The sequence below is a fragment of the Meles meles genome, chromosome 9 (genome assembly GCF_922984935.1).
Source record: "Meles meles chromosome 9, mMelMel3.1 paternal haplotype, whole genome shotgun sequence".
Lineage (NCBI taxonomy): Eukaryota > Metazoa > Chordata > Mammalia > Carnivora > Mustelidae > Meles > Meles meles.
In genome coordinates this window covers 4,721,796-4,748,601 of record NC_060074.1, presented here as the reverse complement: position 1 = coordinate 4,748,601, position 26,806 = coordinate 4,721,796, and the positions used below count along the sequence as shown (strand labels likewise).

Here is a 26,806-nt window from a genome sequence, read left to right as displayed (position 1 = left end):
GGAAGTCAGTGATTCTCTAATTCATCCTGGCCCCCTCTCTCGTCCACCTGACATGCTCTGCTCTAGCCACAGCGCTGCTTCCTGGAACACCTCTTCCCTATATCAGTCTTTTTCCATTTGTGTCTTTCACTCAGGCCGGGAGCCTTCCCAGGGCTCATCTCAGGCCCGCTCTTTTTCATCCTTCCTTCTCTAATATGCCTCCCCTCACTCTCTGAAGTGCGTCTCCCACCCCAGTCTGCTCTATCCGAGTACCTTATTCTTCCCTGTAACATTTCCAATTGAGATGTTGGGTTTTTGTTTGTTTTTCATTTTGTAGACTGCCCATCTCTGTCTCTCTAATATGTTTGCCATTCAGGAGAGAAATTCTTCGGTTCGACTCACCACTGTCTATCCTGGAATTGTAGTAATTGGCATATAGGAGGAGATCAGTCAATATTTTTAATTGAATTAAATAAATTGATGAATTAATTAGGCATAATATGATCCAGATCTAGTAAATTTCAAAACATCATAAGAGAAAATGTGTTTCTTATCTACTGTGGATCCAAAGGTCTCCACAGTCACACACCAAGAGCCAAAAGTCATGGGTTGATACTGGTAGCAATCATCATAGAACAAGTGAGGTGCTTTGTTTGAATTATCTGTACCGTACTCCACTCCCATCTTGGGGCATAGTCATTTGGGGCTTTTTCTAGTTCAAAATAAATGGTTCCTTATAAGCGCCAATTCCAAATGTCAGGTGCCTTATTTCTTATGGATAAAATAGGTGTTTGACTTTTTCCAAATTCAAATTTGCACATGTTTTATAACCCCTATAGATTTCTTGAGTGGTTAACCGTGCACTTGGAGACTGTAAATGATACACTGGGAGTGTGTTAAACCTGTTAAAAGGTAAACTAGCACTGGAAACCACTAAGTGCCATTTAGTTAATAACTAGTTTCAAACCCTAAATGCTGCCCAAGTGGAAAGAAGCTAAGATTCACATCTCATCCTTAACTATTTCTAGAGCAGCTTGTTGTACTCAAGTTATCACTGACTAGAAATTAAGGAAGTACCGGAAGCAAATCAGTTATTCAAAACTGGAAAGAAGAGAAAGAGAGAGAGAGAGAGAGCGAACCCATAGCTATTTAGAATATTTGACAAATGAATTGTCCTAGATTTTAAAGATTTGCATTTTACTGAAGGATGACACTTCAAAGAACACTTAGTGTTCAAATTTTCTTAATGCAGAACTATAAACTCCCACTCCTCTTAAACAGAAGATGTAAAATAAACTGACATTTTCTTAATGAGTAGGAATTCCATAAAGCAGTAGCTCTGCAGGCATTCCGAAATCGCAGACAGAGATAGTGTGGGAGATCACAACCCACCTGTGACCCGGAATCTTTTTGTTGAAAGGCCTTTGGTGTCAGTTTGATTCTTGGTCGTTTGTTTCTTTCTAATAAAGGTAAAATGTAGCCTCATTTGTTGTATGACAAAATGATTATGTAAGATAACTGCCTTTCTTATAAGATGAATTAATAAATCCAAAAAAATGGAGCCCCTCCCATGAAGTTTTCCTCTCCTCTCAAAAATTCTTCTTTACTGGGATTATTAGCATACTTTGACATATCAGCACCTTTAAAGCATACTTTTTGTGTTGCAAATGCAGTGAACTACGGATATTTCAACATAAATTTAAACTAAGTCAATCATATCATTTATCACCCAAACTCAGAACTTTTGAGAGTAAAACTATGCTGTGAAAATAAACATCGACTGAGACTGCCCAAGTCACAGAGTAGCAGAAACTGATCCTTGAGCTCTTTCTCACTCATTCCATACACGTCATTAGAAAACGCATTTCATTAGTGTTAGGGTTTGGTTGCTGAACTATGGCTGTGTCTGTTTGCAAGGGCTATCACAACAAATTACTGCAAACTGAGTGACTTAGAGCAACAGAAGTTTATAATCTCATAGTTCTGGAGACTTAGAGTCTGAAATCAAGGTGGTGTGGGCAATGCCACGCCCCCCCCCCCCCCACAGGCTCAGAGAGGAGGGAGTATTTCTTTGCCTCTCCCAGCTGCGGGGGCTCCTGCACTCCTCGGCTTGTAGCATTATGGCTCTGACCTGCTCACATCCTCACGTGACTCTCCGCTTGTGTGTCTTCACGTAGCTTCTGCTATAGATCGTCTGTGTAATCCTGTATGTATATAACCTGATATAACCCTATAATTCAGGGTTCGGTCTCATTCAGTATGAACTCAACTGAGCTGATTATCTATTTCCAACTAAGACTGCGTTCTGAAGTCCCAGGTAGGTGTGGGTTCAGGGTGGCGGGGGGAGGGGCGTTAGTTGACCCAGTACAGTAAGGAATAAACTCTTTGGCCGTTATATGACCAGATCATCATTGGACAGAAGGTTTTACTGAGGGTAAAAAACACATAATTCTGGGCCCAAGAACGACTGGTTCATTCATATCATCCTGTCTCTAATGGAACATGTACAGTGGAGGGACGACACAGAAAGCTCGGATGGATTATCGCATCACTGAAGGTTTTGGTTTAGGAAACCATGCCACCTTTACTATTTGTCGCATTCTGCTCAAACACAAAGATACCTGATTTGCAGACATATACTGAGATATAATTGAGAAATACCATCAAATCAGAATCACTTTTCAGGGCATGTGGGTGGCTCAGTTGTTAAGCATCTGCCTTCGGCTCAGGTCATGATCCCAGGATCCTGGGATCGAGCCCGGCATCGGGCTCCCTGTTCCGTGGGAAGCCTGCTGCCCCTCTGCCACTCCCCCTGCTTGTGTTCCCTCTCTCACTGTGTCTCTTTCTCTCTGTCAGATAAATAAATAAAATCTTTAAAAAAAAAAAAAAGAATAACTTTTCAATGACGTGGAACTGTTCGCAGGCTATGCCATGTTCAGAAAATACTTCTTGGGAAAAAATTAAATTCTGCTTATTCTTGACTCCATGACTTCTTTATTACCAGAAATACTTACAGCGCAAGCAGCTACATTTGTTTCTGAAACTTTTTTGTCTCATCATCGAATATTAGAAAAGATGGTGTACCTTCTAACCCTTTCAATGAGAATCACTTACATTAATTTGGTCAGGTACCAACAGATGGCCGTACTCCAACTTTGCAAATGAACCCAAATCCACCCTATAAATTCTCTAATTGCCCTTTTTGGGCCATGACATCATACGGGAGAAATATGCAAACTCATCAACCCATCAATTGCTTCTACTTGCACTTAAGTCATTTATAGGTGTCTGTCTTGTCCTCTATGGTTAGCAACACATTTTTGCTCTCCAGCCTTTTGTCTTTTGCTGAAGAAGACTGAGGACGCACAGCAAATGCGGCTCTTAGGTGTGCATCTATTTCTGTCATACTGAATATATACATTCTCGTGAGTGTGCTAAAGTTCCCCACCATATTGCAACCTACCTGTCATTTTTAAAGAGATTTATTTATTTGTTTGTGAAGAGAGAGGGGCAGAGGGAGGGAATGAGGGAGAACCTCAAGCAGACTCCTGCCAAGCATGGAGCCAGACGCAGGGCTTCATCCCAAGACCCAGAGATCATGACCTGAGCCAAAATCAAGAGTGGGAAGTCGGAGAAGAGACTACCAGTTTTACCGATAAAGATGTTGTGGGTTGATCGAGGTCACAGCAGTTTTTCTGAAGGCGTGACTGGAGAGCAGGGGGTAAATATTGCGTGGGAGTTACTGCAGGAAATAGAGAACAGGCGTGTAGACAGCACTTTTATGAAGTTTAGCTTCTTAAGAAGAAGAGAAGGGAGACAAGAGGCCTACGAAGGCACATGCAGTAAGAGAAGTTTGTAGATTCTTATTTTGAGAAGAAAGACATTCAAAAATGTTTAAATGCTGATGGCAAGGAGCAAAGAATTGAAGATACAGGAGAGAAAGGGGGTCACTGAGGGAGAGAGCCCTTGAGGAGAATGGAGAAGTTGGGATTCATGATGGTTTGGTCTCAGACAAGATCTCTCTCCTGAGACAGGAGGAAGAGAAAAGAAAAGAAAAGAACTGGTTTTCAGAGCAGCAATAGGATCCATGTGGGATAAAGAATCAGGAATCATAAAGGGCAAACAATTAGTAAACTATGGAGGCGAGATATTGTCTTCTTTTCAGTGAGTCCTTAACCGCGTGGTCTCATGCTGCACCGGCAAAAGCTGACTCTGACCGGGTTCTGCTTATCGATCGTGCACATTTCTAAGCTAAGCAATTCAGCCTATTTGAGCTTATGTTTCCTCATTTACACAAAATGGGATTTTTATAAATCTGTCTTGAAGAGCTATAATAAGGAATACATTTTATCGTGTTAAGTATTAGCACAAGGCTGGGCATGACGTAGATTCTCCAGTAAATGTGATAATATTTATCGTTGTCTTGTCTTGGAAATCTGTTTTCTTGGCTATGTTTAGAAGACAAAAGACAAAATCTTGGGAAGACAGCCGATAGACGCGGTATGTAACATACAGTACACGGCACCGCGCCACACACATAGTAGGTAGTCAAGAGATATTCATTTAACAAACTACCAAAAGCCAATTTTTGTCCTATTTACATTATTAAAACCTTTATTTCGGCTGCATTTCAGTGACTGCTCCAGCCGGAATCCTCCTCTCTCTCTGTTGGCTAATCACTTCAGGGTCATGGAGGAAAACAAATGTGTCACCTAGACAGGTTTCTCTGAACGGTTTAACCATCTCTGCAAATGCAGCCCATGAAGGGAAAAGTGGCTTGGCTCACATTCCCTCGAAGGCAGAGGGACGAGGACCTGCACCCTCTCTTGCTTGCTCTGTCATGTTCCACATTGTCACCCGGCAGGCTCCCTAAGGTGCCCGGTCAGCCGCTGAGCAAATAAATTTGTCCAGAAGTGTATACATTTAGTTTAAGACTAGAAAAAGAAGGGACACAAAGTGGCTCCCAGTACTTTTTTTCCCCTTCCTCTAAAGTTTGTAGTAAACTTTGTCATCCAAGAGCATCTTGAAAGTGAGAAGTGTTGCTATAGCGAAAGCTCCGTGGGGAAATCTCCAGCAAACGGCCCCAGATAAGCTCCAGGCAACTCCAGCTCTGGACTCCTGAGAGGTTAATGATCCCTACGTCTTCGTAAGGCCTGATATGTATGAAGTGTTGTCAAAGACATCTAAAGTTCCATAAAATGCTATATTTTTAAAAGATCTTCGAGCTAAATCCTCTAAACCTATAGGAGTTACCCACTTGCTGGGAGTTAATAGGCTCTTGACTGAATGGTGGAGTTTGAGAAGGACCATTAGAGGCCGAGGACGGCTTCTCCCAGTCACTGCTCCCTTCAGGCCTTTGAGGGCTCTGCCCTCCGAAGCCAGACAGGCGTTTCAGGGCAGAGGATAGAGCAAATGGCTAAAACACTGATTGTTTTCCTTTTACTAATAAGCAGATATGTCTGTCTGTATTATTTGTTATTATGCACGTGAAATCTATGATAGGTACTTTTGCAGAGTTGACGACTGCGTCTGTGGCACAGCCTTGTCATCACAAGTCCTGGAGTTACAGTAACTGTACTTGGGTGTCGTGAGTGCAAATGCTTACATACAAGTTTCTTTCCCAAGATGGTCCAGATTTCTCAGCTTTTATCTGTGTCAGTATATTACCAGTAGAAACTCAGATAATAAAACCCCATGCAAATAATCATGCAATAATGTTGCATTTCAATCATTCCAGTCCCCAAATTACTATTTCTATTTCAGATGCTAGTACTTTTTCCAATTTAAATTCAAGCAATTCTTGAATAATGTCATTGAGGCCTTGCCTGAGAATGTAATAACATGAAAATTAGTTTTCCTCTGCTTTATTTTAATTTGTGTGTCCAATAGGAATATTTATATACACAAGTGGTAATACGGATAATCACATGTCACGTCTTGTATTAGTGCCTGAGTGATGGTGAGGGAAGGAAAAACTTCCCCTGTCTCTGCCCGCCTACTTCCCAACCCAGACCATTGCCTAACTGGCAAAATTTTGGATCTAAATACTTTTAACGACTTTTCTGAAAAAAATAGGTTCAGCCAGTAGAAGAAATGCTGCATTTGTAGCAAAGGGCTTGGTTTCTGTTTTGAAGTTATTTTTCCAAATCTTTGACAGAGATTAAATAACTCAGAACATTGTGACTGAGTCTCTGCTCTTTATCAAACGAGAATTGATTGTGTCCTTAAATGCCTTCGTGTCCCTTGCACTCTCCTGTCACTTGCAGCTGGCATTCTCATTTGAGTCTCTGTCTTAGAGGCTTAAGAAAAGAGAGACTCTTCTCGTCTACTCCTCTGGGCCTTGAAGAAACTCTGACGGCGGAGAAAGCTATGATGCAATTTGTTAAGTTGCGAGAACCCCGTTGCATTGCATTCAGGACCTGTTCAGTGGGAACGCTTTTCTGGTCTTTAAAAAAACTCCTGCTACAATGGAAGCTAGATATGAGGCTTCAAGGCCGCCTCATGTGTTTACACCTGATCAGATAAGGACAGGAAACCCTGAGAATTACACGTCTTCTCTGAAACCGGCTCTAGTCAACAACGGGAACAATCATGACTTCCCTTCCACATTCCTATTTGATTCCATCCCAGGCACCGTATAAATATAATAGAAAGAAAGACAACTTTCTTTTTCTTGTTACATAAAGCTATTTTCCAATGGGTTTGCAGCTGTGGCAGTGAGTAGGGGGTGAAATCGAGTGAAATCGAGTGTCCCAACAGCGGTGCCAGTGTCTGGGTACTCCGGGCTGGGGTTTCCTCGTGCCATCATTAAATGTAAAAAAAAAAAAAAAAATAGAAGTATTATACAAATATGTTCAAAATGGAAAATGTTAGTTTTCTGGAAAAGTGGGGCCCATTTTGTGTGCCCACAGGAAAAGCTTGTTAAGAACATAATAAACGAGATAGTACTACTCGTATGCTTGCACTTGCCAAAGATCATTTGAGATGTTAAAGTATGACGTGAGAAACTGAATTTAATCCACAAACATATTGTTCCCTCAGAGGAAGATAATGCATAAAAGAGCTTACTGTATGCTAGAATGTCTGAATTATAGACATTGTAAATATTTAAGATATCTTATGCCCTTTGATAAAGCAAATGTCCCCATAATTAAGCCAAACTGATTTCCTTTATTTACTATATCTAAATAATGTTCCTACTTGTCTAATTCTTTTTCCCCAGCATATCAAAAATAATATTTTATAATAAATATCAGTATATATTTATTGGGAATTTATTTTAAATAAATATTAGCATTAGAAATATGTATTACTCTTAGAGTTCGAAGAACCTACAGGTCTGAAATAATTAAATCTCCCACACAGCAACACTACAAAATCTTAGCAGTAGTAAGAAGGCTCATTGTCACACCACCAGGATGTCGCTACTTCACTAGGCTACACACTCACTCACTGAAGAGCTCTGCTCGCGTGAAAACGTGCGGTAGAAACTTGGGTCCCTGAAACATGCCCGGAGTCTGCCATGTTACCTCTAGTTTAGGCTCTGTCCCCCTTACTCTCGAATCTTCTCGCACATCTGGGGAATCTGGTACTAGGGATTTGTAGATATCCCCAAGAAAGGCCTGGTTAAAGCAAAGTAGTGCTATTTCCAGAGAAATATTGTCTGACCAGCCCCCAAAAGACCTCTCAGACTGCAGTGCACCGTGGGCAGGGCCCAGGCCTCTAGCTGGGAGGTGCAGAAGTTTGATCTTACAAAATTCCAGACTTGGTGGGCTGGAGAAAGCTGACTTATGCAAAAAACAACAACAACAACAACAAAACAAAACAAAACACCACACATCAATTTAACTCCTATGAAATATGTAACTGTGAAATGGATGAGGAATCCAGGTGGTCTTGTAGGGTACATAGAAATCAAATTATTTTAAGGCTGCCCAGAGAACAGGGCATCAGAATAACGGAAACAGGTTGACGGAGTGAATGGCAAGCAGCATCGGACACTAATAGCTTTGTGCATCCACTTCCGTAACCAGGACTGGAGGTTCGCAAGTTCAGGTTGGCTTCTTAGGGCAACACCCCCCTGGAGAGCACTTGAATAGAGAACATGAATTTCAGAAGCTCCCTTTGCCAAGCTCTAACCCTTGTTCCAGGAAGCATTCTTTCTTTGGATCCATGGTTTTAGATCCATGGTTTTGGATCCATAGTTTTAGACAATTTTATATTGTCACATTTCTGCTTCAGTCCATAATGTGTTGTTTTCATAGATTAATTCTCTGAACGACATCTTATTTCCAGCTTTTGGGGAAGAAAAAGGCAGGAATAATGCTAAACACACACACACACACACACACACTCTGGGCCATATTGATTTAAGGCCTTGAACTGCCATGCCCAGCTCTGCCCCATTTCTACCCACTTCCCTCCCTTGAGTTCTGTTAAAGTAAAACCTTGCCAGTCCTCATTCCCTCTGTCTCTTGCCTCCGTCCCCATCTCTTCCCCGGAGTGCACCAGGACAAACAAGGCATAGAGCTGTCCGTGCACTAGAGCAACCCACTCCTGTAGCCCTCCACTAGGGCGTTGACTCACAATGGGCATGCAATCCCATTAGCCGTGCTGCAATTAATTCAGATGACACCAGAAATGGTTTCTTAAAAGGGTCAGGATCCCTTTCAGAATAAATCATTTGTGAGCACTTAGTAGGAAACTAGTTGAAGATTTTACACAGAAACATGGAGAGTTTCTACCATTGTCATGATCTCTTTTAGCAGAAAGAGCACAACCCCTACCCTAAAGCTCTTTTTCAGTAGAGGACAGAGAAATGGATGTCTACATCATCAGCCACTGTAGGAAACATACGTACTTCCACAGTTATCGTTTTTAGGTGATTTTAAATCTTTAAGTGCTTCAGGATTGCTCAAATACCTAGGCATAAACATCGGGGTCACAAAAACAATCATCCATATACATATTTGTTTGGAATATTAGATTTTCTGTGTCTCTATTCTTCTTAATATACTCAAATATCATTTCTAAAATACGTCTATTGCATTACAAGAAGTGGTTATATATTCAGGTTTTCAATCAACTGGTTTTCTTGGTTGGATTGACTATAAATTTGTTGACATATATTGATGATTCCTCATTTTCTTGCTCAGGGATCATTTCTTCTACTCATTTATTTTCAATCTCTGTAACTTTCTTATTTGACGGTGTCCTACAAACAGCAGAACCAAGCACTCCAAGCCCAGAAGGAATGGTGTAAACTAATTAGCAGATTTTATGATGGGAACTGTTCCCCTCACACATGACCATCCTGTCGGATAATGAACTTTGAGAAAGTCTCTTGTTCCTACCACACTAAGGCAGCAGCCTCACTCAAACGAGCTCCTACTTTGCCCTTGGACTTTGGTCTGTAATTGTGAACATGGTACACATCCAAAAACAAAAACAGTATGGGGCTAGGGAGGAAGTTAAAAATGAAATAGCCTAAAAATGGATTTTGATTTAAGAAAATTCTTGATCTTCTTTTGCAACTGACAAAAAGAAAAATAGGTCTAATAAGGTATGTTTGAAAAATGCCATGCCCGAAATCATGATGTAAATTGAAGTGTAGGGAAGTTATAGGAAATTCTCCTGCATGCAGGTGAGTGGAAGCACTGGAGGGTTACTAACAAACACGAAACAGAAGTGTTGAATCATTTGTTACGGGGAGAAGATCCAGAAGTGAGAGTGAGAATCAGTGCTGGTCTGTTAGGTCAGCAGTGGGGCTTGCAAACCCCACTGTGAAAGTCGCCTTTAAACAGCACATGCATGGTTTGGCCGCTCTGGCGTGTAGCCTCCTGGCAGCAGTAACAAACGAGCCTCGTCTTCTGCACGGATCCATGAATGACCACGAGCCGTCTCAAGGTGCATCAGAATAGCAGCGTCGTCCCGCTTCTGTTTCGGTCACGTATTCCCATGTTGAAATTTCACCCAACATTATTTATTTCAGTTTTTGTGTGTTTGCTCATTATAGCTGTAAAGTGTTACCAAAAACACCATGACATAAAGCTCTAAAGTGCCTTAGAAGAATGGGAGAAACCGAACAGGAAAACTTTGTGTACTTTTAATTTTTTCCATGGAAGTGGTTTATTCATTTTAACAATACTCATCGAAGTCGAAATACAATACAAGCAAAATATCACCTAAATAGGTAAAGAGACACAAATACAGGACAAAGGCATGACTTAAAGGCCATGTCCAGTCTCCCTAGCATACTTATAATAAATCCTTTATTAATTTGACTTGTGATCTGAAATATTACCCGTCACACAGACGCACGTAAATATTCCTACACAAGAAAGTGCTTAACATATTTACCAATATGCTTCAAACTTGAAAGTTCTGCTGATGACTAACTAGATCTTAAAATGTGTAGATATGTTCCAGCTCTGCTTACACATAAATAAAGCATTTATACGATTCACCCATATTAAAGGTATTTTCTCTTCTGATGAATATATGCATCGCCTATGACTGCCAAAATCTATAAGGACGCACCATAATAAAAGCTGTACCTCTGTGTGAAATAATAGGAAATAATTTATGTCGTGAAAACAGTAATTCATTTCTAACCTTCCATTACCGCTGCTTTCATTACTTCTCCTACCGTGGGACTGAAGAGTTTCTCAGATCGAAATCAAGAAAATTATATTTTTCATGCATTTAGGCAGGAATTTTAAAGTTTGTCAAGTCAGGTCATGGATTTTGGAAAAGATTGAAAAAAAGGCAAAACTTTATGTTACAAAATGACTTAGACGACTTAGAGATAGCACTACCAATAGGAAGCACATGTATTTGGGCTAGAAGGTCAGAAAAAAATATTTTGGCTCTTCATGGAGACATAAGAAAACAAAACTTGTTAATGATGGAGGAGAGGATTCACTTTAGAAGACAAATTCTTTCCTTTACCGTAAGTTCAGCTTTCACAGCACATTTTTAACACAGGCCAGCTCCCATGCATTGGAACACACTTAGAGCTTCCAATATGTGCTGTGTTAGTATCTCCGTGAATGATTCTGAAATAACGTTTGCTCTTCCAATAGCTTTATTTTGGCAATGAGAAAATGCATGGGTGCTCGTAAAATTCCCCTTCACAGTCAATGAAAAAACCCTGAAAGAATATGTCTGCTGCAATTTGCATTTAGTTTTGGAAAACGTCTGTTTAACAACTGAACACGGCCATATTTTAACTTTTAAGCTCCCACACTGAGAAAGTATCAAGGTATTGCAGTAATTTACTCTTAGGGACATTATGCTGGGCTTTGAAATTCAAAAACTAAGATAGTTCTTGAATTATTTTATGATCAACGTACAGTCTCCACACAAGGAAAATTAAAGCTGTCTGCCAACTCATGGAAACATCACTGGCCATTAAAGATGGAAGAAACTGCATAAAAGCATGAAAAGCACCGGGTAATTTTGCAGTTTCATCTCTACACACAAAGGAGAAGATGTTTGTCTTTCAGTTCCTCTTCGCTCTTCGGAAGCGTGGCCTTTCAGTTCTTGCCCTTTTAAATATCTTCGCCGACTATGGCTTTGCTTCTTAATGTACTGGTTGATCTTGCTGGGCTAGGAAAGTATTTACGAAGGGTACCTGCTTTTATCTGTATTCGCAGAGAATGCTAACAAGTTAGAAGAAAGTGCAAGAGAACACCACATACCTTGCCCAGAACACTACAATGGTTTCTGCATGCACGGGAAGTGTGAACATTCTGTCAATATGCAGGAGCCCTCTTGCAGGTAATGCTTTCGCTCTTTAACCTTGTAACGTATAAACACAGAGAGCTAGATTCTGATGTTTGCAAAGAATTGCATGGCATTCTGCCTGACTGGGTGATCAGCCGCAAAACTTTTCACTGCCTCTCCTGCACACGTGCCCGCACACACACACTAGAAAACCATGAAATGCTTGTGCCTTACACACCCAAGTACCATGTAGCATATCATTATGGATACTCTTCTGGTAGAATTTTGAACTGCACTTTGGGCATTACAAGCTTCTCAGAGACTCGGGCTCCTAAAGACATAGGTAGCTCTTAGCACATAACAGGTGGTCATTAAATATTTCCAAAATGAATGGATGAGGACTTAGTGCACACGAGATAGCATTGATGCTTTGGGGAGGTCATCTTCTCCAAAGGCCTCCAGGTGTTCTAATTAATGTTATCAATCTTGGTTTTGTTAGGCACATACTCTTTTCTCTGGATCTGCTATCTACTAGCATCCGGTAGTGAGATGATTAGCCATACTTCCACTGATTCTAACTCAGTTGACACACAAAGAAATGGCTTGTCTGGACTTGTTAATAAATTTAAATATCTGCTGAATATTCATGAATAGAACATAATTACCGAGATGGTAGAAAGATGGCAAAGCCAAGGTGGAAAAACAAATGTATTTTTATTAGAATCTGCACATGATGAAAATGTTGTGTATTGTTATACAGGGAAAGGAGTTTCTCTCTCTTCTCCTCTTCCTCTTCCTTACTCTTTCTTCTCTCTCTCTCTCCCCCAAGAACTGTCTTCCTTTTATATTTTCCTTAACTGAATACACGGACACCTTCCAGTGAAGCCGGTAGAGTGAACAAAACTGAGCGGTTGCTCCCGCTGCCCAGTCATCCTTAGCAGGACCCCACTACTAAACCCTTCAAGACAAAGAGGAAAGACCCCAGGCTGTAGAAATTCCAAGTGAACACTAAAACATTTGCACAAAGCCAGTGACAAGTTGACCCTTGTTGGTATCGTTACATGGACACTTGTTTCATTTCATTGTCAAATACTAACTTTAACACACAGACGGTCTACTGGAGCTTTCTGAGGACGGCCGAGCCAGTGAGAGGCAGCGTTCTTCCTCCGACGAACACACATGGGTTTATTTTGTGAAACTCTATTGCCTACAGCATAATTACTTTCTTCCTACTGAAACTTAGCTCTCTAACAGAAGTAGACAACTTTATGATCGACAAATTAAAGAAATCACTTATTGTACCTTTGGTCTGAACATTTTTCAACATTAATTCTCACAGTAGCATACAGAATGCTTTATCCATAAATACATAAATAAATAGCCCCGTTTTATACCCATATCCTCAGAAACAAACTTTTTCTTATAACCATGTCGACTTAGATTGATTAAAGAAGAAGTTAAATAAAATGTGAAACTCGCCTGAAAAAAATATAGAAAGAACTAGCCTTTCTGGACATCTACTCCTTCTCTGTATCATCATTACAAACTATGTACCAACCTCCTGGCCTCAAAATCTTATTATAATAAAAGAAGACCTCACATCTTTGAAACCAAACACACAAAGAAATCATGTGGAAAACAAATAGTAGAAACCCATATCTACAAAATACTTTTTTTTTTTTTTTCTAAAGAGGGAAACAAACAGCCCTGACTTCACAGTGAAGATGAGTGTGTACGGGCCGGCTATAAAAATGAGTCCCGCAGCTTCAGGTAACTGGGCACTGTCGTTTCTTCCAGGTGTGATGCTGGTTATACTGGACAACACTGTGAAAAAAAGGACTACAGTGTACTGTACGTTGTTCCCGGCCCCGTACGATTTCAGTACGTCTTAATCGCAGCTGTGATTGGAACCATCCAGATTGCTGTCATCTGTGTGGTGGTTCTCTGCATCACAAGGTCAGTACCTGTGCCCAGATAAAGCAATCTGTTGCTCCTTGCCTTACTTAGATTACTCTGGGTAGGAGTCCCTGCGTGGACTCTGTAGTCATGCTCTCAGGAGTCCTGTTTCCTCATCATAACAGCATGTGAATAGCATCGATGCTCATGCTGGAGGGCTACAAAGTATTTTCTTCATTTTGGCATTTTGATGAGGATCATTTATTTTTGAAGCAAAGATCCTTTTTTCTCCACCGTGTGATGCCAGGCTTTGTTTAAATATGCTCTTCCCATTTAGCTATAGAATGTCAGTCTTCATTCAAACTACTAACAGACTGTTTAGACGACGGTGTTGCCTTATTTACCCAGATGCGTATGAGATGAAGTGATTGTGTCCCAGGCCTAAAAGCGTGTTAAAGGACAGCTTTCATTTATGGTGCCTGCATTTCCAATTACAACTCTGATATCATCACTTTTAACATATTTTATGTAAACAACAGGTATATTTTTATCTTAAGACAGCTTTTAATCACAAAATTCAAAGAAAATAGCTACAATAAAAAAGATTATGTTGTAGTACATGAAAACCTTTGATATATGGAAACATGAAGCAAAGATGACAGCAAGCATTTATAACAAACCCCCAGTACAATCAAGCGGTAATTGTTTCCTGGAGAGCTAGACGGAGACAGATCCAGAGACCCCGTCCCGTTTCACTAGGAGAGAAAACCCAGGTTAGTCAGTGACGTCTGACACTGTGCTGACAGTAAAGGTATGCACTCGCTTAACTTCATCAGTGTGTGAGTTCATGGCAGCCAAATCCGTATTATTCATGCCTTGTCCAACCGGAAATGTTACCGAAGATCCTTCTTTCTAACCTGATTTTGCTCTCCCTGAGAAAAAAGTTCCAAGAAAGTTTTTCAAGGTTTTTGCCAAATTCACAAGACATTTAAACTTTCATTCATTTGTACAGCTCTACAGTAAATCAGAATGTTTCCCCAAAAATTATTTTTCTAAAGACAAGAAAATAAGAGAAAGTGTCGTATCTTTAGAAAATAAAAGCCATAATATATCTCCGTAGCTGTACCGCGCTATCTTCTTTGAGGACAAGTGTGGCATTTGCTCTTGAAAGAGACAAAATATGGTTCATAAATCCTTGCCGGGCCTAAAAGCTTAAGGGAAGATCACCGACTGGAGCTTTGTGCTGCTCAAAGCCAAGCTGAGCTCATCAACTAGACTCTCACCTTTAGATGCCAAGTGAGTCAATGGATTATATTAAAATAGATTCTAGGGAACATAAAGATAACTCAAGAAACCAAAAATACTGAGTATAAAGGAAAGATAGGAAAGAATCTAAACACAAGTCATGGTGCCATATTACTCTAAGGGTCCTGAACTTTCCGATCTGTGCACACTGGCAGTACATGAAAAACCAAATTCCGTGTAATAGATCTAATCTCATAACAATTGGACTTGCTACTTCCTGTACTGAAAAAGATGCAAAACTTTCAGTACTTTAGCGGATCCTCTCGAGTCTGTTACTAATCACAATTCTGTCCCCATTCATTATAAGAACACCTAGAGTACGCAGCATTGTGTGTGGGATGTTAGATGTGCGTGTATATCACTCATGCGTGTACACACACATTCACATTTAACAACATAAGAAGAAGGAACAGTGATCCCTGTTTTCAAAGTCGGGACCCGGGGGTCTGAGAAGTGAGCAAATTGCTAAGTGTACATGGCGGAGCAATGCGCGCAGCCCTGGAGTCCGGATGGCCTGGGGTCCGCGCCTGTGCACTTAAGCCCTGCTCACTCCGCCCCTTGGCTGGCCATGACGCCGTGTGTTCCCATGCTCCAGACAACCTCAACTGAGCTCCAATAAGAAAGAAGCCGTTGTTTCAAGGCATATGCCCATTTTCATTTTCCATATTAAAACAAAACAAAACCTATTCTCTAATCACCTTTGAGGAAGAGTGCATGAGTTGCGTGAGTATTACTGTAGTGCGTTTCGTAGAACGGTCTTGGGATGTCCAGGTCTTCCAAAGTCTTTCCAGGAGTCACACCAGTCAATAAGCCACGCTCTCCCCAGCACGGATTCATTCTATTCACTTGAAAATATTCTATCCAGAAACCAGATTTTCCACCTGGGCCATCTGTCCCTCTCCAAACCCTCCCCTTTTCTGGCCACCTTGACCCCACGTGTCTGTCAAGACCTGTTCCGACAGACCCCGTCGCTGAAAGATCGACACATCGCACCCAGCAGAGCTCCCTTTCTTCTCTTCAGTTTCGTTTAATTTCTCCATCACCCGGTCGCTCTTCCTTCCTCTCTTTCCCTCCTCCCTCTTTCTTTTTTTCCTAATTGCTTCCCCTTGTTTTTATAATTTTAGTCAAACATCTGCCCTCCTTCTAAATACAGCATGTGTCATAAAAATACAGACACCTAGAGACATGCTCTGGAATGAAAAGAGTTGCCCTGTCAAGAAGATGGATTTTCATCTTTTCGTCTCCAGCTCCCACGTGCTGGGAGCGGGACTATCAGTCCATGTTCGTTTTGACAGATGTACCATAACCATGTAGAAATATACATATATGTAAAATATATATATCTATTCATATATGAACATGTATATGAATAGATAACCTCTGAAATCATCTTATTATAATAGGATTTTATATGAACTTATATTTTTTCTTATTTGCATCATCAAAGCATTCATTTATTACAAAAGACACCAGACCAGAGCTTTTCAGATAATTTGACTGAATTTAGCTTTTTATAGAAATGAAATAGTTGGCACCAATTTATGTCTCCAGCTTATGGTATTAATATAGAAAAATGATATCAGCCTGAACCAAAACAATATCTCTTTTCATTACATATCAGATATTAAGAGTTGGCTCATTCTCTGGTTGGCTAGGATTTAAACTTATAGCACTGAAATGTCAATATAACATTCATCCTGAGGACATTTAAAATATAAAATTGTTGAAGACATTTAAAGTGAGATTAGATGAGCTCACAACTTGCTTGATAGCCTTCTGCTGAGTCAGTCTTGTGCTTACTGAGGAAGCGCGTGAGGACCAGGTGACCGTGTCCCCTTCACCTTCTGCCTTTGCTCCCCAAAAGATGCTTACAGACAACGGCAAGGAGAAGCGAAAAAAAAAGAAAAAAAGAAAAAAAGAAAGAGAAAAAAGAAAGAAAGAAAGAAAGAGAGCCTTCTAAAATATCCCAGCTTCTATCCATAATAAATTCTTTTGTCTGAAATATTTTAACGATGGGCTCAATCCACAATTCCACTCGGTGATTGTAGGACCCAACCTCAGCTAACAGCATTGGACTAAGATTTGTCAACTTTCCAACCTTCTAGGAAATGCCCCAGAAGCAACAGAATTCACAGACAGAAGCAAAGCACAGGGCACTACAGTTCAGACAACACAACGAGAGCATCCACGAGGCTAATCTAAAGGGAGCATGTGGCACAGTGACCGGACTTCGGAGACCTGGGACTCCACAATACAGGATTAGAGACAAAAAGATACGACAAGCGATCTACACATGTTGCCTTGCATTTGTGGTAATCTACACCAATGAGAACATGTACTCCAGCTATATTTGACTATGTATGGATATATTTGAAATAGTATACATTGTCTTGATGTTTTTTCTGTAATGTAAATAAACTATTTATATCACACAATATAGTTTTTTCTTTCCCATGTATTTGTTATATATAATAAATACTCAGTGATGAGAAAAAATTGGCCTTCTTAAATTTGCGGTATCGCATACCTGTAAAGAGAATCGAGCTGGTACCATCTGTACAGGTACCAGGACTTCATCTTCCCCCACATCTTGAGACAGAGCATTAGTTTATACAGGACTCGGTGGCTAGGTTTTGAGTGATTCCAAGATCAAGGGAAATGATGGTTATTGGAAAAGAGAAAAAATAATTTACTTTATATCGAGTGAGGATAAAATATTTCAGATCTTTGACTCATCTCGATTTCATCAACTTTCTTCCCTGGTCTTCCATTTTCATCCCCAGAGCTGAAAAATCTCTGGCATATAAATTAAATCAAAGAAGAAGGGGAAGGAAAGTGTTTTATAACTCATAAAAGAGAGGGAAAGAAGATATTGGTTTTTATTTGGACAGCATCTTAGAATCTCGCTGTTAAGTGCAGGTACCTGAAAGGTCGGGAACAAGTTTCGTATCAGGAATACACAGAGCACAAAATCTGTTCCATTTAGGTGAGTGGAATTAAGAACTTACAGAAAAATTTAATAACATCATTAAAAGTGAAACACCAGAATCACAGATTCTCAGAAGCAACTTGCTACATTTATAGCATAGCGTTCTTTAAAAAGCAGTTAGAATGGCCACCAGATTCCTTATGAAGAGCTTTATGTCTCATGCTGACCCATTTTTCGAAGTGGAACTATGGTGGTGACGATAATTCATTAAGAAAACAGAGAAATACATTGTAAGCATATTTAAATGCTGACATAAGAAAGCAAATTAGTCCCATAGCATCTAAAATAATTTAGTGGGAAGTTGATAGGAATTCATGAGCATATAAATAGATATGATCACTTTGGAAAGAAATAAAATATGAAAATTCTCAAAGAATAAGAGATGAATAACAAATCAAATAATTGCCTTACTCTTACTTAGTTCTCCCAAGCTTTGTGTGGCTAATAGAGTAAATCTAGAACTTTCTTTGCCTCCTTTCAGTGACCTCCACATAGACTGAAGGGAACAACACTCCTGTGTCCAAAAAAAAAAAGACAAATATCAACTCAACACATTCTGGATATAAAATATTCAGTGAAAAATAGGTTTCCTGAAGTGATATTTATGATATTTATAAAAACACTTTTTAAAAGGTGACAATCTGAACAAGATTTAGGACTCTGAAACACTTGGTTTTCTAGGTTAGTCGGCACCCTGAAAAGTGTGAATCTATGGGCATAATCATCGCGTGAGTGTTTCCATAAATCAGTCTTGTGCTGCTTGCACAAAACAGACTCCATTTAAACTTGTGCATGGAGCTTTGGTTTGATTGACAAGCGCACAGATACACCAGCAGCCATCTCCCTTGTAAGACAAGAGCCCACGGCAAACCCTTCCACCTACGGGAAGAGTGACAGTGCAACACTCTAGAGCTTGGTAGAGTTGAAAAGAAACAGCAAGTCCACGCACACGTCCCTGTTTAAGAGTATGAAATGACTTGCTTTGCTAAATATTGGCATGCTGTTCTGCAGGATTTTTTATCGAAGAACCATAAACCTAAGTGTTGGAGAAGTCCATGCGGTTAATAACACAGCGCATTCCTGTTCACCTCCATGCCCACCTACCACATAAAGGAAGTCCTTTTAAAAGCGACATAGTGAATCATAAATGAGCATACACTGTGGGCCAAGCCCCATTCAAAGTCTTAGGGAAAGACTAGTAAAACTGGGTCTTTACTCTAAAGGAACTCACAATCTCGTCCTGACAGATAATCCTCCAGCCTCTAATTGCATATTTTTTATGATTTGGAATTTTATTCTTGGTGACTTCTCATCTTGAGACATGATTTTTCCTCTCAGGTTGAGCTGAAATTCACTGCTCTGTGATTTCTACCCACGGCTCTTATTTTTCCTTTCTGGAGCAAAGGAATAATGACTTACATATTTGAAAATATTAGAACAGATATGATTTTCCTGCTCACCCTGCAGCCCCTTTGCAAGCCTTTCTTCTCCGGCTGAAACAACCTTGATGTCGTCCTCTGGTCTTCACGTGACACAGCGCCCGCCCCCCCCCCCCCCCCCGCCCCCAGCATCTGCAGCCAACTTCCTTGGAGACATTCTACTTCGTCTACACATTTCTTTAAGCGTAGAGCTCAGAACTGCACAGTTGTGGTCTGACCAGAAGAGAATATAGTTGAACTTGTAAAAAAATCAAATTTAACTGAGAGCCATGATCTCTAAATTCAAGTTCCTCCTCCGGTCACAAACAACCTGAGCAAGTCATTTCACATCACCAGTCTTGTTTTCCTTATCATTTCTGTCTCTGTAGTTCCAAGATTCTAGATACTCAGAAAGCAGACACTTTACCCATGGTTGTTGCTGCCCAACGCCACATTAACTATTTTTGCTGCTTGTTCCCAACTTAAGTTCAAAACTTTTTAAATAAACGGCTATTAAGCCATGTCATTCACCCATTCATTCATTGTACATTTACTTCACATTATACATGTCTGGGGGGGCCACCACGTGCCAGCACCATACTAGGCTATGAGGACACAAAGATAAATAAGGCAGAATCCCTGCCTGAAAGAAGCTCACTGCCGGCCTGTCCTGGTTCGGTGGGAGACCGAGAGGTAAATGAACAGTCACAAATAATGTCACAAAGGCAATGCTAATGGTCAGTTCGGAGTGCTCGGGGACCCTGCGGGAGACATCTCAAGGCCAGACAGATGTGCCTCTTCGTAGTGAGATATACGAGGTGACTTCCTCATCCTCTACACAAATTCTGGCTTCTTGCTTCTGAGATTCTATCCACTTCTCCCGGCTCTCTTTATACCCAGAGCAAAGACCCGCTTATCAGTGAAGCCTCCATGAGTCCCTTGGCAGTCTTCCCAATTCTGTTACAGCACTTTCCATGTTTTCCTTAATTGTCCATGCAAGTCTCTCTTTCCCTTAGCCTGGGAGCAACAAGAAAGCAGGAAATTAGCACCTTTCCAATTGTTTCCATTTGTTCAACAATCATTTATCGGGCGCCTACACCATTGCAGACATTATTCTGGTGCCTGACATAGCGATGAAGTAGATAACAGATCGCTGCTCTCGAGCTCGCACTCTAGCAAAGAAAGAGAAGAGAGGATGAATTCAACAATAGAGAAAAAACCACCAAAGCCATAAAGTTATGAGTTCTACTCTAAGAATTAAAGATACAACAGGTGATTTGGGGTGGCTGGGTGGTTAGGGGTGATTGGATCCCTCCAAGGAGAATGTGATACTTAAAACTTGGCCTCTGAAGCAAGACAGAAATGGGTCCCAGTCTACGTTCCACGTCACTAACTATCAGCCTCAGGCAGGGTGCCTGATTTCAGTACGCATCATATTTAAAATGGAGAGAAAGACGTCTTCCCATACTCCATATCACTACTGTGAGAAGTAAATGAGACAATCCGTGTCACACTTAGAACAATGACATGCACAGTGTAAACTTTCGATATCTGGAATTTTTTTTCGGGGATATAATAACTATTTGTTGTACAAGGAATTAAGAGGAAGAAACCATATTTCTCCAGTTGAGGGAAACGTAAAGGGAATCATATAGCTAGAGTTAGGAGGCATCAAGCTATCACACTTACTCAGAGGATGGTCTCTTGTGGAGACAAGAAAGCTGGTTCTGGAGAAATGAGGCAATATAGAGTTAAGAAACAATAGAGCTCCTCTAATTTTTTTTCAACTGGGTTCACTGGCATCATGTCGGAACAAGAGGAGGGAATCGTTCTTTCATTTTAAAAGAGGTCTAGCCTGATCAAGCACATACTGTTAAACCTCTCGTGTGTGTTTCCAGGCACAAGATGAGTGAGTCAATATTGCAGTGACTTTGCAGGCCTGAATTCTTTACTTTCGTGAATCCTTGAGGGGAAGTCAGTGCAGACTATCAAAACATGACAGAGATTATTTCAGAGTCATATCAGACTCTCTGCTAATGTTTGCCTTCAGATGCTATCTCCCGTCTCCGAAGTCAGGTAGCACCTGGACCAAATGTTCCTGTCCCTCAGTTACAGTCGCATCTCTGTTGCATAATTAATCATCTGGCTATCAATAACAAGAATCTTTTCACTTAATTAATTGCTATCTTTTTATGAGCATCCACATGATACAAAGGACAAAGCATTATATAAAGTAAGGGTAGCACAAACATACTAACGCATATGGCCCTCTGCAGTCTGCCCTGGGAAAGCATGGGGGGTGGGCAGCCCAGCTGGTCCTGTTCCGGCTCCCTCCAGCCTCGCTCCGGACCAAAATCCACTTTAGAATTCCACTTACCCTGAGAATGTGACCTTCGTTGATACTATCTCCAGTAATACTGAATGAGTTATTTTAACTCAGGTTTTCATTTACTTCTAACTTTTAATTATGTCTCATGGTTTCTCTTGCATCAGATAAGAGGCAGAGGAAATGGCGCCTTCCTTTATTTTCCAAACCAAATTCAGCTCAGCACAAGAACCTAACTTGGAATTAATGAGGAGCCCCAAATCAGGCATTACTCAGGAGAGGGGACCGGACCGAGAACTGGTCTTCTGTTCCTAGGACGTCCATGCCCCACTGCGAGCCTCCCCTCTGCGTGACCCACAGGAGACCACCCTGATCTCCTGAGGCAGCCCATGGCCTGGCCCACACAGGCGATTCTGCAGGGCGTTTTGAGAGGGCTCTATGCCCCTCCTCTCTGGGAGGGTCGCCACTCACTGGGCTCTCTCCCCTTCTCTGGGTCCTAACCACCTTTTCCTTCACAAAGCCTTCATCCCCTGTTACCGCCCTTCCCTGCCGCAATCCGGCTTCATTCTCCTCCATGAAGTGAAAGCTTGAAAACCCAGGCCTTTTTGAGAATCCAGCTACGAAAACAAAGCACAGGATAACGTCCCAAGTTGTCACCACAATATGCCAAGTTATGAATACATGTATTACATAAATCACACTTAACTAAAATGAGAAAACACAGATAGGCCAAAAACATAAAATAATCCACCAAAAGATAAACATCACGCTGTTTGCATATATCTTTTCAGATAATTTCTGTGAATATACATTGAGGTTTTTTGTAAGACAATAAAGTAAGTTTTAATAACTGGGATCCTCACTAAAGGATATGCTACAAAGTTTCACTGTCATGTACCTGAAATTCATCAAACTATCTACATATACAGTGTAGTTCTTGTGGAAGGTTTAACCCCTCTCTGTCCTCAGAGTTCAGCAGAGGACCTCAAAGTATCCCTTCGCATCTTTCTCGGTCTCCCCAGACCGCTAACATCCACCCCCTCCCACGCAGCTTGCTAGGGGCCCTTCCACTCTCAGGGATTTTAGAGTCCTGGCAAGGGACTCTCAGCCTTGCCATCAGCCCTGCCCAGAGTGAACCATCAAAGGATGGGGGCCAGATCCACCGTGTCTCCTTAACTGTCCCTCTGCCTAACTTGCACCTGCCTAGATCCAGGATGTCTAAACAGTTCTACTCTGCTCACCATGATGGCGTTCTCTTTCTCTTTGCACCCGGAGAAGCCTCGGTCTGAGCCCTGGGCCAGGTCACCGCCACATGCCCACAACGCACCTGTGCCCATGTTGTCATTCCCCAACAATTCGCACTTAACCTGTGCTCAGCTCATGGTGGTGCAGACCTGAGCTGGGTCCTTCCCCAAACGGAGACGCTCCTTCCCTGCCTTGATAACTGTGAGCCAGAAGCCTTTGCTTGGTGTTAGCTGAGACGTTCAGTGTCTTTCAGAACCAGGAGTTGTGTAAGTGTGTAACGTTAAATAACCATAGCAGTGACCAAGCTAAGAAATGTGCTTGTTTTTACTTCCATTTACTCAAAAATGTAGTATGTGACTCTTTTCAAAATACTTGAACCAACTTTCAAACTCGGACACAATATACAACTGACTAATGAAAAATATCGTCAGAAAGTTGTATTAGTTCCATCATACACAAGTAGCCCGGGGCCCCTGGGCTGAGATCAGCTACTGTAAGAGGACAGAGGATTGGGCCGCATGAACTCGTCCCGTAAAGCCTATGCTTCTAGCACGTTCTGCTACCTGTCGCTTCACAGGACTCTTTACAAACCAAAGTTAGAAATACTGTGGTCACTGCGGTCCTTACTACTTCCTTGACAAAATTGTTAGCGAGACGTGATTTCACCTGTTCGTAGCCGTGAGCTCCGGCCGATGGCATGTCGGCGTGACACCCTCAGAGTGATGGCCTCAGAGTGTAAGCCCACGGTAGGAAGCGCGGGGAGAGGAAGGCGAGCGAGACAGAGCTCAGGGAGGACCGGACCCAGGCGGCGGGAGGAGCGAGAGAGCCAACGGCTGGTTCGGGGTGGTTCCGGGCACAGGCCTTTACAGAGGGCTCGTCCCAACAGTCCTTCCAGAAGCAGCCCGTCTGCGGCACGTGAGCGGGGTTTCCGGAGGAAGGAAAGACGCCGGGGAGCAGGAGCAGGAGGGTCACACCCTGGAAGGCGTCTGGCCCGGAGCCCCGGGGGCCGCAGGGCCGCATGTCCCCGCTGCGCAGGGGAGGAGCGGCTCACGGGCTGCGGCACGAGGCTCCTGCCGGCCCCTGGGTGAGGAAGAGACTGTGTCTGAAGTAAGAGCTTTGTCCTGGCGCGTTTCTTCCTCCCAGTTCTTGGCCTCAAGACGTGCAGATGAGTCTTCGCACCCCGCAGAGCCACCCCCGCGCACTGGTCCGCGCTCCGGACAGGCCGAAAGGAGCCGCGCGTCCTGTCCCCCGGGCTGCGGGGCCTCGGCCGCCGCGCACCGGCCTGGACAGCGAGTGCCCCGGCCGCCCCGGGAGAACAAGGTCCTGGGGTCGGCAAGCGGCCCCGAGCAGCCCTGGAGAGCCAGGCCGGAAAAGGACGGGCCCCGGCCTGCTTCGAGGAGACGCGTCCGTCCGCGGGCCGCCTGGGGACGCGGGGGTCGGGCCGCCCAGCAGCGCGAACGTTACAAAGTGTCGCTGAGGTCCTCGAGGACCAGTGGCCGGAGAACCAGCGCGGCCCCGTACGCGGAGGCTCGGCGGCGGATGGGCATGGCCCGGGCCACCCCGCTGCGCCTCGGAGCGCCCGCGGCCGGTCCCTGGGAGCCGAGCCCGAGCCGAGCGGCTGCGGGACGGTGCGGCCCGGGGTCTCGCAAAGAGCCGCGGCCTCGGCCACGTCCCGCAGAGGCTGGAGCCCCAGCGGCATCCGACGGTCACACTGTGTTTCCCTTTTACGTGAGATGCGCGGCGCGTCCGGTGCGCCCATGGCCGTCACCGCGGCGACACCCGCCCGGGGCTCCTGCCGGGACGCGGGGACGCGGGGGGCGTCCGCACCGGCCTGCGGTCCCCGAGGAGGAGGCGCTCTGCAGGCTCCGGCCGCGCCTACGACCCCCACTTCCCCCGGGACCGAGGCCCCTGCCCGGGTCGCCAGAGTCCGTGTCTAGTTCGAGCCAACGGGTCCCACGAGGCGCCCGGGGAGGTGCGCGCGCGGCCGCGGGACCGGTCCGGCCGGGGTCCCCTCCGGAGCCCGCGGGCGCCCGTGAGCCGTCGAAGGAGCCTGCGAAGGCCGAGCCAGGGGCCTCCGGTTCCCCAGAAGCCGCGAAGGAAACGCCTTCCTCAAGGGCCCGTCCGGCTGCGCCGGCCACGCGGGGACCGTCGGCGCCTCTTCGCTCGTCGCGCGTCTGTCCCTCGTGCATCCTTCTGGCCGCGAACAGGACACGGACCGCGCGTCGGCGGAGCAGGAGCGGGTCCGCGGCCGCCCGCGCCAGGAGAGCCGCCCCGCAGGCCTCGCCCGACCCCGCGCGGGAAAACCAGAGCCAAGTCCCGGGTCGGCCCGGCAGGAAGACGCGCGGCGGCTCCGGGATGGGGCTCCTCGCTGGCCCTGGGGGGACGAGCAGGCCAAGGACTGGACATTGAAATTGGGCCAATTGACTTCATTTCCAGAAAATCGAAAAGTCGAGAAACACTTGGAACCAATGCCTGTGAACACGTTGCGCAGCAAACGAGCTACCGGCGTCATACCAAGAACTTTATACAAAGGCCATTAACCCCGAATGGCATGTCATCTGCGCGCGCACGTGCACACGTGCAAATTAGTTTGCTTCATGCTGTTTGCCTGTTTATTTAGCAGCCAAGCATGAAGTGAAGACACCTTCAAGCCCTGCATCCGGGAGGGCGCCTGTGTGGGAGACGCTCAAAGCCCCTCTGGGAAGGCTGGAAAACCTGGTCTTGTGGGAAGATTGGTCTAGTCATCTGTGTTTTGCTTCCTTCTTTTCATCACTGCAAATTTTCTTGTCAGGATCTGAGGCATTAGAGAGATTAAGTTGTTGATTTTTTTTTTTCTTTCTTCCTTTGAAATCAAGGTCTTTTTGTTCTCTCGAGTCTCAATCTCCCTGGCACTCATCGCTTCGCATTACGCCCCACACTAGAAGACATCCTCACTTTAAAATTCATGAATCAACCTGGAATTCTCCGTCCTTTGATCCTGCATTGGGTTGTTGTTTCACGGTATCAAAAAGCCTCAAAAGCTAACTTGAGGAGGGGCCATACTCAAAGCAACACTGTGCCAGAATCAATCCTAAACACAGAACCAGAAATTCTTCCATTTTAGACATAACCCCTTGTTGGACCTGACGGGAGTGAAACGGTCCTTAAAGGACTGACTTTTTCTTTCTATGTCGGAAGGTTTTTAAGGAAATGATACCATGGTTTACTGCTTGTAATAATGTATGATATACATAAAACTATCATTTATGACTAAGATAAAAACAAGACCTGGGTCACCAGGGTGGCTCAGTAGGTTCGGCATCTGCCTTCAGCTCCGGTCATGATCCCGGGGTCCTGGGATCGAGTCCTGCCTGGGGCTCCCTGCTCAGCAGGAAACCTGTTTGTCCTTCTCCCTCTGCCTCTCCCCTGCTCATGCTCTCTCTCTCTCAAATAGATAAATAAAATCTTTTTTAAAAAAGCAAAAACAAGACCCACATGTGATAATTTCCTTCTCATCTTTTATGGGAGAGGTATAGTTTTGGGCATTTTGTGAATACTATTTCACCTATTTCTTACAATGACCCTCTGAGATATGTCATTATTGTAAGTTTTATGATGAAATTAACTGTAAAGTACAGGTGCAGTTCATTTGGCCAAGTCACAGAGCCAGGATGGACATGGTCAAAAATTGATCCATATTAATCCAAAATTCATTCTGTTGCACCATATTCATGCTGTTTCCATTACTTTCTGTTTCATCTTAACATGTCAGAAATTGCACATCTTTGAGGGGTACCAGTTGGCCAGCGAGATACTTGTTCCAATAATGCTGCCATTGCTCCAATTATTTTGAAACTTTCTACCAAAATTGTCCTCAGAGACAACTTATGAGTCACACCAGAACACGTTTCACCATATGAAAAGGATGTTGTCTTTAGGTTC

General features: G+C 43.3%; 1 protein-coding gene across 1 annotated transcript in view; it reads left to right on the top strand.

Moving 5' to 3' along the window:
• TMEFF2 (transmembrane protein with EGF like and two follistatin like domains 2) overlaps window positions 1–17,344 on the top strand; it is a 226,160-nt gene extending 208,816 nt beyond the window's left edge. Inside the window, exons 8-10 of the mRNA XM_046019892.1 lie at window positions 11,637–11,760; window positions 13,504–13,662; window positions 17,013–17,344. Coding sequence (XP_045875848.1) covers window positions 11,637–11,760; window positions 13,504–13,662; window positions 17,013–17,109 — 380 coding nt within the window. The 3' untranslated portion in view covers window positions 17,110–17,344. The remainder of the gene's footprint in view (window positions 1–11,636; window positions 11,761–13,503; window positions 13,663–17,012) is intronic.
• The last annotated feature ends 9,462 nt before the right edge of the window (window positions 17,345–26,806 follow it).